At 40.6% G+C, this 15,320-nt stretch overlaps 2 protein-coding genes across 2 annotated transcripts; one reads left to right on the top strand and one right to left on the bottom strand.

The window, feature by feature from the left end:
- Positions 1–1,238: 1,238 nt before the first annotated feature.
- zmynd19 (zinc finger, MYND-type containing 19) lies at positions 1,239–6,249 on the bottom strand. The gene is made up of 6 exons (XM_054612627.1): positions 5,981–6,249; positions 4,060–4,119; positions 3,846–3,952; positions 3,126–3,266; positions 2,676–2,856; positions 1,239–2,486 (listed from the first exon to the last, which is right to left on the bottom strand). Exons 1-6 carry the CDS (start codon positions 6,029–6,031, stop codon positions 2,343–2,345), a joined length of 684 nt encoding a protein of 227 aa, XP_054468602.1. The 5' UTR covers positions 6,032–6,249; the 3' UTR covers positions 1,239–2,342.
- Positions 6,250–9,737: 3,488 nt separating this feature from the next.
- Positions 9,738–15,051, top strand: bspry (B-box and SPRY domain containing). Its single transcript, XM_054613040.1, has 6 exons — positions 9,738–10,130; positions 10,723–10,821; positions 12,906–13,136; positions 13,300–13,325; positions 13,439–13,563; positions 14,429–15,051. The coding sequence occupies exons 1-6, from the start codon at positions 9,738–9,740 to the stop codon at positions 14,962–14,964; spliced, it is 1,410 nt and encodes a 469-aa protein (XP_054469015.1). The 3' UTR covers positions 14,965–15,051.
- Positions 15,052–15,320: the final 269 nt, after the last annotated feature.

Genomic DNA, 15,320 nt, shown 5'->3' with positions numbered 1-15,320 from the left:
TGTACTTCCATTCACATATTGTAGCTCTTTATTTCTAGGTGATTAATGTTTATATTCTTACAAAACAAAAAGATTTCAGACACGATCTGTACACTCCAAATCATCCAAATCACACCCCTCCCTTCGACCCATCTAAGACAAATACGCTAACACGGGGAGCCAAATTTTTAGTGCAGTGTTGAAAACCTGTTCGGACACACATACAAAATAAACAATCAACAAGTCGCATGTACAACCGTGAATTACATGCTTACTATGTGTCTGTGCTCCTCACCTAAAACAGATTAGGACACATTAAGCAGGTGTGCGTTGTAGGTAATACAAGGAAGGCAGGCGATTGAGGATAAAGTTGACTTGGAACAATTTCACTTAGACTGCTGTGTCTTAGAAAACAAAAGCAGGAAATGGTTCAGTTCATAAAACCACTCTCCAAATAAAATTACCCAAAAAGGTGTGTAAAGGGGGCGGGGAATTCAAGTTTTACACTCCAAGACATCTCTCGCGTGGAAGATTTTTAGTGACAATGATGGTGTGCAGTGTTTTCATGGAAAAATCTGGAAAGGCAACACAGAGGAGGACTCACTTGTTAATTCAGGATAAGGAAAGAATGAAAACAAAAAAAGGGTTAAAGTGTTCAATCCCCCTTCCTGCCCAAAATGACGTGACATAAAAAGGTCCCATATTGTCCTTTTTTTTTTTTTTTTTTTTTTTTTTTTTTTTTTTTTTTTTTTTGAACATTTGCCTTCAAATATCACCAGGACAAAAACATGTTTCACAATCAAATGTTTTAAATAAATATAGCTCCATTGATAGAATTTCTTCAAAAAAATAACCCTTAGAGCAAACTCTCACACAAGAAAATGAGCGCTAACCCCCCCCCCTCCCTGACCGCGACACACACATACCATTACCCTGCAGGTGCAAAGAAATACAGTTGAAAAGACAAGTGTCTGTTAAAATCCAGCAAACTTAGACTGACTGGAGGGACTTAAACCAGTTGATACAGGAGTTCCAAAACTACAGGTCATAGTACTTTGGTAGAAATTATCATCAGAAATTATACTTTGTGTCTTGAGAACATGAAATAATTATTTTGAGATCACAGGAAAGCGTTTTTTTTTCATACCGTGACCAACATAACAAGCTTTGCTTATGTAAGATCATGACAAAAGGCCTGTCAAAGTACTGATATCACCAGAAACAGATTTAAATAACTGGACACTTGAAAAAAAAAAAAAAAAAAAAAAAAATGTGGATAGTTTTTAAAGTGGTGAATAAAACGTTGTACCTTGTCTCAAACTACTTTGTTTCTGATCAAATTGATAGAAAGATAAAATAACACATGGGTCAGGAAAAACGTCTAGAAAAAATGATAGCCTTTATTTGGCAGCTACTTTATTATAGAACAGTGAAAATATTTTAACCCACCAATTTACGATTAAATATGAAATTTAAAACTTTGTAATATGGCCCCTTTAAGAGAAAAGACATACATGAACCCTGCCTGTAACCCATGTTGACCATTTCAATGTCCTTCAGTACATATTGGCAGCACATACACATACAAACAAACAAACAAACAAACAAACACAAACACACACACACACACATACACACAAGCATACACACAAGCATACACACTCCCACACTCAATACTGGTAGTGTGATTCGATCAGTGAAATCAATCTGATGTGTGTCGTGGTTGGCTGCGCGGGGGAGTTCGACAGACAGGGGAGGCGGCTAAGGTGTTGATGACCATGAAGACAGCAGCCGTGTGCACCAGAGAGGTCAGAGAGGGAGCAATACAGTGAAGAGGTCCGTGTCCCATTGTACCAGTTGAACTACAGGTACCGCAGCCCCTGGGTCCCCCGTTTGCACAGACGTCACCACACCCAGCAGCTGGGTGGAGGAACTAAAGTGGATGACGACAACGGTCTATATTGTGGTCCAAAGAAGCTTGTCCAGTTCGTCAACAAGACAACTTTTCCCCCCTCAAAACCATAGCAGCAGGTAGAGCTCGAGGGTCTCCCTCCTCGAGAAAAATAATGACCAAAAATAATAATTAATAATAATACCTTTCCCCCGTCATCCAGCAAGCAAGCTATGGAGAATTACCAGTTCTGGAAAGTGGCAAATGTCTTTTTGCTTTTTTCTCCTTCCCCTCCATTTCCTCCCCCCCCTGAATCCATCAAGCAATCAAGCAACCAACATTGTCCTCCGTCGTTAGTCTCTTGTCAGCAAATTCCCCGATTTTGCACTTCATCCCCGATCCACTCCCATAAGTCCAACCCTATCCCCCAGCTGTCCTCCCTCATCCTCTCCCAGGCGAGGATGAGGGCAGATCATCGTTCGGGTTCCGACTCGAGAGCCAGCACCCGCTTGCGCTCGCGACACTGCTTCTTGTGGGCGGGCCAGTCCCTCTGCTGGCACTGGGAGCCACAGTAGCGCGCCACCTGGCAGCGACCGCAGATGTTGAACTCCCGGAGCTGTAGACAGACGAGGAAACAAGATTATGTTTGGCTCTGGGCCTTTGTACCTCATGCTTTTGGTCCTGTGACCATGAGGGGGAAAATTGTATAACTATAGATTTAATCTCCCACTTAAAAAGTAACTCAACTACACATTGAATTGATTAAAATCAGACTACGAAAGCATGCAAGTTCCACAGTACATACCCTCCTCTCAATGAGTGAACAAGGAGGATAATGACACTCGTAGTAGGTGCAGGAGCACTCCTCCTCCTCTACCAGCTCCCCGTTAGCGTTGTAGTAGCGTGTGCGGCTGAGCTCCAGATACTGCTCCTCCACTGGGTCAGCTGGTACCTGCTGGATGGCCAGCCAGTACAGAGACTGCTCTCTGGACAAGTAAGGGAATATGGAAGAAGTGTTAGGCTAAAAAAAATCTCAATGCCGATTGTGACCGGCAAGTCAAAACATTTTTTCCACTAAGATATCAGGATATGTAGTAGGGGGAAAAATAAATTGTGTAAATATTCCTTTTTTTCCTTCTCTCGCCTTCAGGTTATCTAGGGCTTCAATGAATCCGTCTGTCTTTGCCTACACAAACATGCGGCTTGTGCAGTATTTTATGTTCAGCCCTGAGCACCAGTATAGCTGTAGTCCTACCTCTGTTTGCTGGAAATCTCCTCGGGCTTGGGGCTCCAGCCCACCGGCACCAGTCGCAGGTTGTCTAGCCGATTGTCCACTGTCACAGAGTTGATGTGGATGACTTGAAAACTGGGGGCAATGCCTCCTCTGTGCTTTTCCCTGGAGTCAAGACATAAGTATAAAAAGTCAATCAGTCAGTCTCTTACCAGTTACAAAACAACTGATCAAGATGAGATCCGATAATGTAGACGTTTTAGCAAGACTGCTAGGTTAACTCATGTTAGAAGAGCATTCATTCTAAAGGCCACAAGAAGAGCCTTTAAACTTTCTATGTTTAAAAAACATATTTGCGTCTCATAATCATTTTCACAAATAAAATAATACTTTTTAGGTCGAGGGGCAAGGCTCAATTTAGATAGTGATAAACATGGGATAATATACCACTATGAAAAATGATCAATAACAAGCGATTGTCAACACCACAACCAAGATAGATGCAGATGGTGCATCTCGAGGTAGTCTACAGTTTTACTAGCAGCCCCAAAGTGGCAGTTTTTTGCAATTTGAACTGTTTTTGTCAGACTGTTGCAACAATATTCATCTGTGTTCAGATGCCCTATTCAGAATGTTGGGGTTAATTATAATCAATGGACCCCACACCTCCACAATAAGAATGCTCGCCTATGTCTTTGAGCCCAGATGCTGCTTATCCCACACATTATTTATCAAACTACTTACCAGAGCAGCTCATGCAAAGGCCTTCCTGCCCAGCGGCCTTTGCCAATGTCAAAAGCGTAGGCAAAGATCTTGGCTCCATTGCCATCTGCATCTACCTCCATACGTGCCTGGAAAAGAAGTAGTGAAAACGTTTTTTAACAAAGGCACTATCAGAAAAGTGGTATCATCAATACTTGTAATAAACACAAGTTGAAGGTGAATCTTTATAGCTTACCTCAAATGCATAGTTTTCCACAAGCGGTATGTCTTGCTCATCAATAAGTGTGTATTTTGTCTGAAATGAGAGAATGGAGAATACTTTCATGTCAACAACCACGACACAAATAAGAGCAGCTATCTTTCATGGCCTGCACTAGCATGAGCCCAATATGAGTGAAGGACCCTATAAGACTACATTTATTTTAAAGTATTATCTTCAGGCTTTTACAAAGAGCCTTTTGATTAGTTTGGAGCAGTATACTCACATAATTAGATATTAAATAAATAAAATAACCAATTAATGATTAAAGACTTCAATCTGTGATAATGTATAAAACAATTTGATAAGCCTGTGTTTGTCTTTGGCAGAACCACTTCCTGTTATTTAGCTATGGCTATCAAGAACTACGAGTTAATTTACAAGGCATCATGGTAACTTGTTGATGAACTGTGTCCAACCTGAGATATTAATCAGATCCAAATAGGGCTTATTTATAGGGACAATTTAACTGGTTGTGCAAAGGCTTGTGCAAACACATATTTGGGATATCGCCCTGCACTTGACAGTTGAAACCGACATAAACATCATCATAAATGTCTACGTCATCAAAATTAATTTTATCTTAATGTACAGTACCAGTCAAAAGTTTGGACACACCTTCTCATTCAATGGTTTTTATTTATTTAGTTTTCGACATTGTAGATTAATATTGAAGACATCCAAACTATGAAGCAACACATATGGAATTATGTGGTAAACAAACAAATGCTCAACAAACCAGAATATGTTTTATATTTTAGATTCTTCAAAGTAGTTGAATGAGAAGGTGTGTCCAAACTTTTGACTGGTACTGCATTTTTAACAGCCAAACTCTCAAGTGTCAGACTCAAGATGCATGAAAGAAAACTTATGTTGACCATTTCAGAGATAGAGAACTCTCTGTTAGTATGTGGGTCTCTCTCAAATGCACGTGACAAGATACCAACACAGTAGCCCCACCATTCACTGAGCATGGTACAAAACAGCACAGGGTGGTGTTGTCCACATACCTAAAGGTCGAAACATGCAATGTGACACTTTGTCTCCACTGCCAGACTATTGTGCAGATCCAAAACGGTGTGACATCATGTAAATAAGTTGTTTGTGTGTGTGTGTGTGTGTGTGTGTGTGTGTGTGTGTGTGTGTGTGTGTGTGTGTGACTGCTGACTGAAGCCCAGGAGCTCTGTCACTCAGGAGGTCTGCACAGTCTATCCCAAGTGCGAGTGTCTTGTGACACTCACACTTGGGATAGACCATCATTCAGCCATAACGTCACATGAGTGTAACTCACTATAACTCTGTAACTATTGCCCCAAAAAACGTGTCTACAGATGTGGATCATTGGTGGATCATTGTGCTGTCCTGCCGGTGCTTTGTCACGTTGCACAAAAGAATCAGTGGATGCATGGCAATGGCTTCCTCATTACCAGACACTTCACCGTGTAATAACCCAAATAACACAGCTAGCCTGGCGCTGCTAAGTGTTTCACCGACCGGGGGATTGATGTGAGCCACCGTCCAAAATAAAGCCAGCTGTCGGCTCCACGTCAACCCGACACCGGCCACGACAACACGAGGACCCGCGTGTTTACCTGTGTGGCACTGTTCCGCTTTTTAACGACAGCTATAACGTGACCCGCTACATGCTAGCTAGCGTTAGCTGTGGTGGCGGCGGAGGAGCAGAGCACCAGTCTGGCTCGGCCGGCTTCTCTAATCCGTCCAAACGCAGCTAAAATCGGTAAAGATGTGCTACTCCCGCGTCGAGGACGGGTTGATGACCATTCAAGCTGTTGAATAGCATCGACTCGCCACCACAAAAAAAACATTTTCCATCGCCTTTTGTGATCCCCGCGGGCCCTCCCCCGGCCGCACATGGCAGTCCTGGGATCCTGCTCACCTTCCCGGCCACACGGCCGAGCCGAACGATCCCGAGCTTGAAATCCGACATCAGGAGGACGGGTGGTGGTGACGGAGAGAGAGGCGTAGGATCCGACCTAAGCTGTCTTCGGGTTAAGAAAGCGCCGGGGCAGCCCCTCAGCCCCACTGCGATGCCAGTGTGGGTTAACTGGATGGGTGTTTGCCCTGTCTCCGAGTCTCTCCGGCGGCAGCCCAACCTCGGTGACACACGGCTGCTGGCGCAGGAAAGCCGAGCTAGCTGGTGGGGGCGTGGCCACCGATCAGGGCGTCCAATCAGATGCGACGTTACGTTTTTTCTAAGACGACGCGTCCTATCACGTTGTCCAATAGGAAACGAGTATTTTCCAAAGACCGCCTGTTTCTGTTATTACGTCACTAAACTCTCGTGACCACTTCCAGCCATTTTCGCGCGAAATGTTTGATGGCAAGTCTTTAACCATGGACGTGTTGAGAAAGATGAGGACTACTTAATTTATCTCAGTAACCTTAAAGCATTTTTTCCAACAAAACACTGTTAACACCTTCAAAGAGCAATAACTCTTTGTAATATGAACGTGTAATCAGTGATTTTTGGTTTGGTATCCAGTAAGCCTACATCCATGACTTTCATTAATATGTTCAGTGCTGATTGATGTCATGATTCCCTGCGAAATTAAAGGCTTGATGATGCAGGACCATTGAGTATTGTATGCTGCCGAAGCACAAAGAAAGGAATAATGATAGATCACAGGTAATAAGTATATTTAGATAAGCCCTTTTCTGACATGGTTATGTTATTGATGATGATATTCTATTGTGTCGCTTCTTTGTGAATTATTTATTTATTATGGTTAACATTCAGCATGTTTGCACATCTGTATGTTTAGGTCTAGTTGTTTAAAACAGGAACAAGTTTAAATACAAAGAAATATTGATTTTGGGTAAAGGATTGTCATTTTTAAATATCAGATGCAGAATTTAGTCCTTTTTTGAGTTATTATTCTACTACTTAATTTTTGTAATGCCAGTAATAATTGTGTTGTTGAATAGACATTTCAACTTCCTGACATTTCTATTCATTTAAAGGGATTGACAACAAATGATTTCATCCCCACACACTCTGATGCTCAAATGGTAGCACACAGGAAGATGTATTCAATTTCATTCATCACTATAAATATTCTGGGCCGGATGCAGTGAGCACACAAGCAACTTCTTTCCCAGTACATCTGTCCAGTGCTAAAGCATGATTTTCAGTTCAGTGACATAAGTGTGTGAGCACCCTCTGGAGATCAGGATCTGTATTACAGAAACACAATAATATTTTGATTAGTTGGTAAGGCTGATTATGCTGATAATAGACAGTGTTTACATATAAATCTTATTCCAATATATGGCTCAGAACCAGAGACATCCCGACACTAATTAACTTAATGAATTTAAGTGCATCGTAACAGGTAAGTGTTAATTGAGTGTCAGTTTATTCTTAATGAGGAGTATAAATTGTTTCACTCAAAGAATTGCTGTCAGGGATGGAAGTTGCAAACGGCAAAACCACAATTTATTATCGTGTTAACATGGTGTTCTTTGAGTGACATCAGACATGCAGAGATAATTCGCTTTTATGTTTTTGTGGCATTTATTTTTTTAAACTCAACAGGGTGTATGAAGAGAGAAAGATGAGCGTCATCTTCTATTTTTCTTAGTCCACTTTTTGTTAAAGTCATCTCTTTTGCCCAACACAAACCTAGTGCACAGGAATCCTTTGTCTGTTTTATAATGTTTTTTCCTTTACAAAACAGCTTTTTATAGGAAACAATGGCAGCCCTGTGCCTCTTCTGTTCCCATTTCAAAGTGAAATGTGTTGAACACCACCTTGTCTGAGCCAGAAGGCATGACTCTCTTTTGTCAATCACTCCTATCCAGTTACTCACGGACATGGAGCTGGGAGGAGTGGGATGTGTGTGTATTTCTTGAGATTTGATCTCTGTCCTTCCAAACCTAGCAGCTTTAACAAGAAGTATTTCATTTAAGCTCAGTTTAAAAAGTGATGGGAAACAATGGGATACAAAGAGGATAATCCATGAAAAGCCTTTTTACTTTCCTTTGATTTAAACCTCTTGTCCTCCTCTTCAAGAAATGAACAGGAAATGAACAGTAAGCTTTTATTATTGGTGTCCACTGGTAAAAGCTAAGCACATGGGTGGAAAAGGATACAAATAAAATACTAAATATAAAGTTAAAACAATATGTCAGAATGACTAAATAACAGTAAATCAAGTTATGTTTCCAGTTTCATACAACAAACTGTAAAAACCCTGGATATCTCTGGCATGGTATTTTACACAACATTATTACACTGTAAACTGTTCTTTTTATTTAGCATTATGAATAGGTTCTTTTTGTGTATTTTATAGTTGCACCCTGGAGTTGATTTAAAATTAAACCATAACCATTGGGATGCTGGTTGCAACCAGACCCAACTGACTGCACAGTCATTGTAAATGAATAGGCCTAATAAGGGCAAACCATATTTCGAGAAGTACATTTGAGATTATTTTTTCTGGATTCAAGAGCCTTTCCAGTCAGTGGGTGTTGCCCACCGTATTGCTAAACAGCTGTTTTTGAGGTGTGTCTGCACCTCTGATACTTGGGCTCACACCCATGATGACACCATCCATCACCTACACCCTGGAAAAATTGATTACTCTTCCACAGTGCTCTCACAATGGTATCTAGTAAACATTAGGACAATACAAATTAAAATATGAGGATAGTTTTTGAATAGCAGACTGCTATAGCAAATAAAATGCCAAAAATAGTTCAAAACACACATATTTAAATGTGCATGATTAATTTAATGAGCATTAAACATATATTCTCATTGTCAACTGCTTCTCTGTAATTGTGGACATGACAATAAAAAATGTAAAATCTGACACAAACCTTAAACAATAGCATTAAATATTAATACGATTTAATAAGATTTTGTCTTTAAATGCTAAACGTCATGCAGGTTAAAATCCTGTGTTTTAATTTTGATATTTATAGTTTAGCAGCTCTTTAAGTTAAAATTGGTTTACATAAATTTTTTAGAGTTAAAAGACAGACTACGTTTTGTGATAGTTTAAACTACACAAGTTATTCAAATTAATGTAGGCGCACTGAAATTCTGCAAATACGTGCGTATAGTAAAAAGTACCACTTCCCACTGAAATACCTCAAAATAGTTAAATACTTAAAGTGGCAATCTTGAAGATTTTTATTTAAATAAATGTCTGTTAAGTCACTAACCATCGCCGAAGGAGGTAACATAATGATGATTGAGCCTCTATGGTCCACTGATGGAAGTATTGTAATATTTATCTGTGTGCAATAAATGTAACTATACACCCCAATGTTAAAACTTGAAGCTGATGATGTTGGGCTTCACTTCTGATCACAGCTGCAAATTTGAGACACTTTAGGGTCATAAAGACAGATATGGGGAGAGAAAAAAGGTAAATAAGGCAAGCTAAACAAGAAAGAAAGACATTGTTATGTTTACTTCATCATTTAAAACTCAAAAGACGATTATCAGTTCACGCCCAAATCAAACAACTGAAACCAGCAGAGCAGAAACCTCTTTTCTCCCAGCTCTGACCTCTGGTGTCCGCGTTACTTCCGTGTTCCGCTCACCTGTTACACCTGTATTACAGCGCTGTAGGCTGCATAGTGCGACTCCTGCTCCGCCGGTGCACCTGTTGCGTTATTGTGCCATGACCGAGGAGATCATAACTTGCGACTTAATATGCCCGTCTTCACCTGAGGAGACTTCAGGTGGCTTTAAAACTGAAAAAAAGATGGATTTAGAGCAGCCTATTTTCTCCGCGTTGAGCGGCGGAGCGAAGCAGCAGCAGCAGGTGGAGGAGGTGGAGGTGGAGGAGGTGGAGGAGGAGGACACCGCGCTGGCGACCTCACCGGCTGGGACCACCGCCGACTCCGAGTCCGGGATCTTCTCTGGTGAATATGAGTCGTGTGTGGAGCACGAGTCCGAGCTGGACTGGTTCTGTGGCACCGAGCAGAAACTCATCTGCTCTCACTGCGCCATCGTGGGCCCCTGCCACGGACACACTGTGACCCCTCTGGCCACCAGAGTCACCGCAGTCAGGGTGAGTGTGTAGGCTACTAATGTAACTACTGCTGTTTACTTTTATTACTAAAGTATTGACTGAGATGTGGTATGATATAGCTCTTGAAATATACATGGTAAGTATATTTTCATGACTGAGGGTTACACATAGCCCACGAAGGTTACTTTCATTTTGTGTGAATGCCTTGTAACTTGTTTATTTTCCCTATTCTCAAGCGTTTGACATGTTTTTTTTTTTACTAATTATACCTCACCCTGAAGCTATATCCTTCTTATTATTATTTAAGTTTATTTTATGCGAGAAAATGTAGATTTTTTCCCCTATTTCCATCACTCCCTTTGTTGAGGATTGTAGCTGTTATGAAGCTATGATGACTGACTGATAAAGTGTGGAAAAACTGTGTTCACATATAATTCTTGGGCGTGCCACATTTTATATGTTGGTTTTTATCGTGCTGGATCCTCTGCATGGTATTTGAAAAGACAGGATTTTCTTGTTGCGTCTCCACCTGATTATTGTGTGTGTGTGTGTGTGTGTGTGTGTGTGTGTGTGTGTGTGTGTGTGTGTGTGTGTGTGTGTGTGTGTGTGTGTGTGTGTGTGTCGTCAACAGAACCAACTGGTGGATGTGTGTGAGAAAATGCAGCTGCAGGCACTGAGGATTGAGAGGTTTATCGACCAGACGCTGACAGCCAAAGAGCAAAAACTTCAGGTGAGAAATACCTGATCCCCTCCCACTCAACCTCAGACTAATGATCACACAGACACAGTGCCAGCTGATACACATTGCTCAGTGAAGCCCACACTGTTTCATAAGAATGTTGTTTTGAGGTTGGCTGTATCGGCTTTATGAAAAATTGCAATGTGATGACATACATGTGCTTTGTGGACATGTGTTGGGTTTGTGTAAGTGGAAACTGACGCCTATAGTAAGTCTTTTTGTATTTGAGCTGCAACTAAGGATTATTTAAATTGTCAATTAATCTATTAGCTATTTTTTCAAGTATCCAATTTATTGTTAAATCTATAAGAATATAGTAAAAAAAAAATGACAGCCTAGCTCTCCTTCAAATTGCTTCTTTGGTTGGAACAGCAAAACCCAAAGACATTCAGTTTATAATAATATAAAATTGAGAAAAGCTGAAAACCTGTACTGTTGAGAAGCTTAAACCAGGTTGGCATTTTGGCTGATCAAGAACTAAATAGATTATTGGAATAATTGTTTTACCAATAAATTGCATGTGACACCATTATTGTCACACCAACATATAGAATAACATTTAAAAATAAATCATATACTATATAGTAAAAAAAAAAACACTTCACATAGGCTGTTCATTGAAAATGCATGTGATTTTACATTAATGTTTATAATTTAATTGTGTCTTTTCCACAATTTACTTCTATAACAATGATACGATTTTAGATCTTATTATTACAAACAACTTAAATTTGACAGTTGTACATGTATGAGTAAGAGAAATAAAAATAGTTTACTAGTCATATACAACTTGCTGATTCAGTCAATTTCTCGCCACCGGGCAACAAAGCAAAGGTTGCCTCTTTTAGTGCACCCAAAGCCTATTTATTAACCTCCCTGAACACAATGGGTGTCAGTGGTCAGAGCTACGGACATGCATGTGTAATTTTCTAGGTTACAAGTAACAACAAGTAACTCAAACCTCAAGCAAACAACAAATGCAGGTAAAGCAAACAGCATCTTATCTGAGAAACAATCGAATCACCACACCAATACGTGTGTCGACCTAAAACAAACTTACTCCACACCATGGAAACAATGCTTTGGGTTAAAAATCTGGTCAGTGAATCTCCTTAGCTATTGGTGTGTTTGTTTATTGTTTACGGCTAGACGTGGAAAGTTTACTGTGTGAAATTGTATTGGCAACCTCTGTGCTTTTATGGGCGCCCCCACGTCACGCCTCTAAGGCACTGACATTATGTGACCCGAATGTTTCTTAATGTTTGATTTATGAGATACTTTGCTCAAAATTTGGGCTTGAGGAAAATACCCCTGCCCTCCCGACTTAAACTCTGGCTTACTGGAAACCTGCAATAACTGATATTTTGGCCACATTGAGGCAGCAGAAACAAGTTGTGAATGCAACACTTTGTTCACCGGCTAACTTTGTCTGCTGTTTGGTGCTGAGCAGATCACAGTGGGTTTTTAGAGCTTTTTTAAAGTTGCCTGCTATGGCCGAAGATTATGCTAGTAGGGCAATGAAAGGGAACCGAAAGCGGTAAAGTTGTGGACCAGACAGCTAAACTATGAGCTGAAACTCATTGTAAAGCTCTGTGAAACCAAGTGGAGCTGCAAGTTCAGATGATAATTTGATATATTGTTAAGAAATAGAAGTTTTGGCTTCTCAAAAATGCGGATTTCACTGCATTTCAATGGCATGGTAAATTAAATATCCATTGGTTGTGGATTGCTGTTTGTCCTCTAACCCTCATTTGAAGATGTCAATTTTGGCTATAGGAAAGTTTTATGGGCATTTGTTAAAGATTTCCTGACATTTTGTAGATTAAACGGTTCGTTGAAAAAAAATTTTTTAGTGCAAGGTTCAAAGCATATCTGATCATGAACTATGAGGGTTTTTATACTTTTGGAAACAACAAAAATAAAGTTTATGGGCTTTAGAAACTTGAAAGTTTCTATCAACCTTTTGAATACAGTCATATTAATACAGTATTGATTATGCAATTCGATTCAACACCATGTAATTTCTCCTCCTGTACCAGAAGTCGTCTAATATTTCTTCTGGTCCCTCGGCGTAGGTATCGGCAAGCAGGGCGAGGGAGCAGGTCTTGGCTCAGGTCAGCGCAGCTCGTGAAGCCCTGGAGGAGGAGGAGCAGCGTCTCTTGGAGGAGGTGCAGAGAGAGGAGGAGCGGGTGGAGCAGTGTCTCCTCACCCAGAGAGCCCACTGGATCCAGGCTCTGGCGAGACTGACGCAAACACGCTCCGGCCTGGTGCAAACGCTGACCCACACTCCAGACGCACAGCTGGTGGTGAGAGACGGGACATTTTTGTCAGGAAATTCAGGGATAACTGGGGAAGATATTTTGAACAATAAACAAACTTGTGCTTTAAAACCAGCAACCTGATAATGAACATAAATTGCTTAAGAAGAAGAATGCCCAGAATACTCATCACTTTCTTCCTGTTTTTCAGACGAGTGTCCAGGAGATAGCTGAAAGGTAATTTTTTATACATGACATTGCCTGTGAATATTTTGTTCCTGTTTAGGATACCAGAGAGCTAACATCTCTTCCTCTCTGGCTGTTTGTATTGTTTGTATTGTTTGTGTCAGGGTGGAGGAGGCTGACGGTGTAGGGGAGCCATGTGACACAGACCAGCTCAACCTGAACCCAGACTGCAGTGAAAGCAAGCTGCTGAGAGGCCTGTGGGCCACTGCAGTGCTGCTGGGGCCAAACGGTTAGTAGATTTGTATTCGTTCATTTGAAGACATAAATTGATTATGGTAATCAACACACCTTCAAAACTGGAAGATCAAGAAAGAAATAGTAGCTATGTTCCGAACGGAAACACGCTGAGAAACTGTACAGGCGAACATTGCAATGAAAAAATTAAACTGTCTTTCTGTGACATCTACGATGGAAGATCCTTTTCTGAAGTAAAAGTATCAGTATAGCCATGTGAAAATACTCCAGTTCAAGCAAAAAGTAAAATACAGAGGTATTTTCAGACTAAATCTATTAGAGTAAAAGTACTCAATATGCAGAATGGCCACTTCTACTCTAACCCTTTATATTATCTTTTTAAAGTTATTAATACTGATTTATATTATATGTTTTATATATATATATTTTATATATATATATTTATATAAATATATATATTTTATATAAATGCTTTTACTTCTTTTGGTTTTATGTATTTTTTGCACACAGAACCTTCTTGACTTGTAGTAATTTAGCTCTGGAAATATATTTCACATATTGGGAATATAGACATTTATCTACATAGACTATGTTTTGTCCTGATGTATTTTGCTCCCTGGTTGGAAACATCATGATTGAAAAGGCTTGGATGTTGTTTTGGTTTACCGAGCAGTTGAAATAAATCTAAAAATGGGAGAAAATTTAGAAATAATCAAGGGTTGTTCATAAATAAATCTTGAAGATAGACAAGTGTGATGCTGTAGGGTGGCAGGAAGTGACCGACCCTCCGTGTGTGTGTGTGTGACAAAGAGCAGGCTGTGACATTATGAATTATCAAACTTCCTCAAAACATGACATCAGTTTATGACATTCAATCCATCTTTTTCTTCTTCCCACAGCTTATGGATCCTCTAATTTAATGTTTGATGAGCGCACATTAAGCCCTCTCCTGTCCCTCTCTGGCGACTCATACACTTTGACCTTCCTTTACAAAAAAACTCGCCAATCGCCGCCCTACGACCCAGCACGCTTTGACTGTTGGCCAAACGCACTGGGTTCACTGTCCATGTCCTCTGGCAGCCACAGCTGGGTGGTGGATGTGGGCCAGAGTGGTGCCTTCAAGGTCGGGGTCTGCTACACCTCTCTGGAGCGCAAAGGCTCCGGGAATGAGGCCCGACTTGGCCACAACAGCCAGTCTTGGGTGCTGTCTCACTACGACGGGGACTACTCCTTCTGCCACGCTGGGAGGAAGGAGCCCCTGCAGGTGGCGAGGAAACCCCAGAGGATCGGCCTGCTGCTCGACTGGCCGAGTCAGACGCTGTTGTTTTACGAGGCGGACTCCAGCAGCGTGCTGCACGCCGTCACGCATCACTTCACTGCCCCGCTGGTGCCGGCGTTTGCCGTGACGGACCGCAGTATCACCATACTGCATTGACGCAAAGCACACTCTGCCAAAAACACTTAACGACCTTAAACATGTGAAGAAATGCTTTTCTCTTATGTAAATATGTTCAGCAGCTAAATATCCTCCATCTGACTGTGCAGTTATGAAAGGCATCAATATCTATTTATTTTTATCAGCTATTCTTCCGATTTTTTTATTTAACCGTTTTGATGATATAATAGATTTTTTTTTTAAGAGATAATCAGCTGATTTCACTTTTTTTTATTATAGAATAGTGCTGTAACAGCATTTCTTTTTGACTGACTTTTTTTCAATCTTTTTAATATGATTGTTTTAGCACCAGTTTGATCTGTGTAATGAAGTTTCCCCAAGACTCTTTATAGAAA

Source organism: Anoplopoma fimbria, chromosome 14 (genome assembly GCF_027596085.1).
Source record: "Anoplopoma fimbria isolate UVic2021 breed Golden Eagle Sablefish chromosome 14, Afim_UVic_2022, whole genome shotgun sequence".
Classification (NCBI taxonomy): domain Eukaryota; kingdom Metazoa; phylum Chordata; class Actinopteri; order Perciformes; family Anoplopomatidae; genus Anoplopoma; species Anoplopoma fimbria.
Note: the sequence above shows the minus strand (reverse complement) of the source record. Positions and strands in the feature narration are given on the sequence as shown.

Coding starts and splice junctions, on each gene's coding strand:
- bspry (XM_054613040.1), top strand. CDS start 9,738: ATGACCGAGGAGATCATAACTTGCGACTTAATATGCCCGTCTTCACCT. Junction 13,137..13,299: donor CTCCAGACGCACAGCTGGTG/GTGAGAGACGGG, acceptor CCTGTTTTTCAG/ACGAGTGTCCAGGAGATAGC. Junction 13,326..13,438: donor GTCCAGGAGATAGCTGAAAG/GTAATTTTTTAT, acceptor TGTTTGTGTCAG/GGTGGAGGAGGCTGACGGTG.
- zmynd19 (XM_054612627.1), bottom strand. CDS start 6,031: ATGTCGGATTTCAAGCTCGGGATCGTTCGGCTCGGCCGTGTGGCCGGG. Junction 4,120..5,980: donor TCGGCCGTGTGGCCGGGAAG/GTGAGCAGGATC, acceptor CTCTCATTTCAG/ACAAAATACACACTTATTGA. Junction 3,267..3,845: donor CCTTTGCATGAGCTGCTCTG/GTAAGTAGTTTG, acceptor TCTTGACTCCAG/GGAAAAGCACAGAGGAGGCA.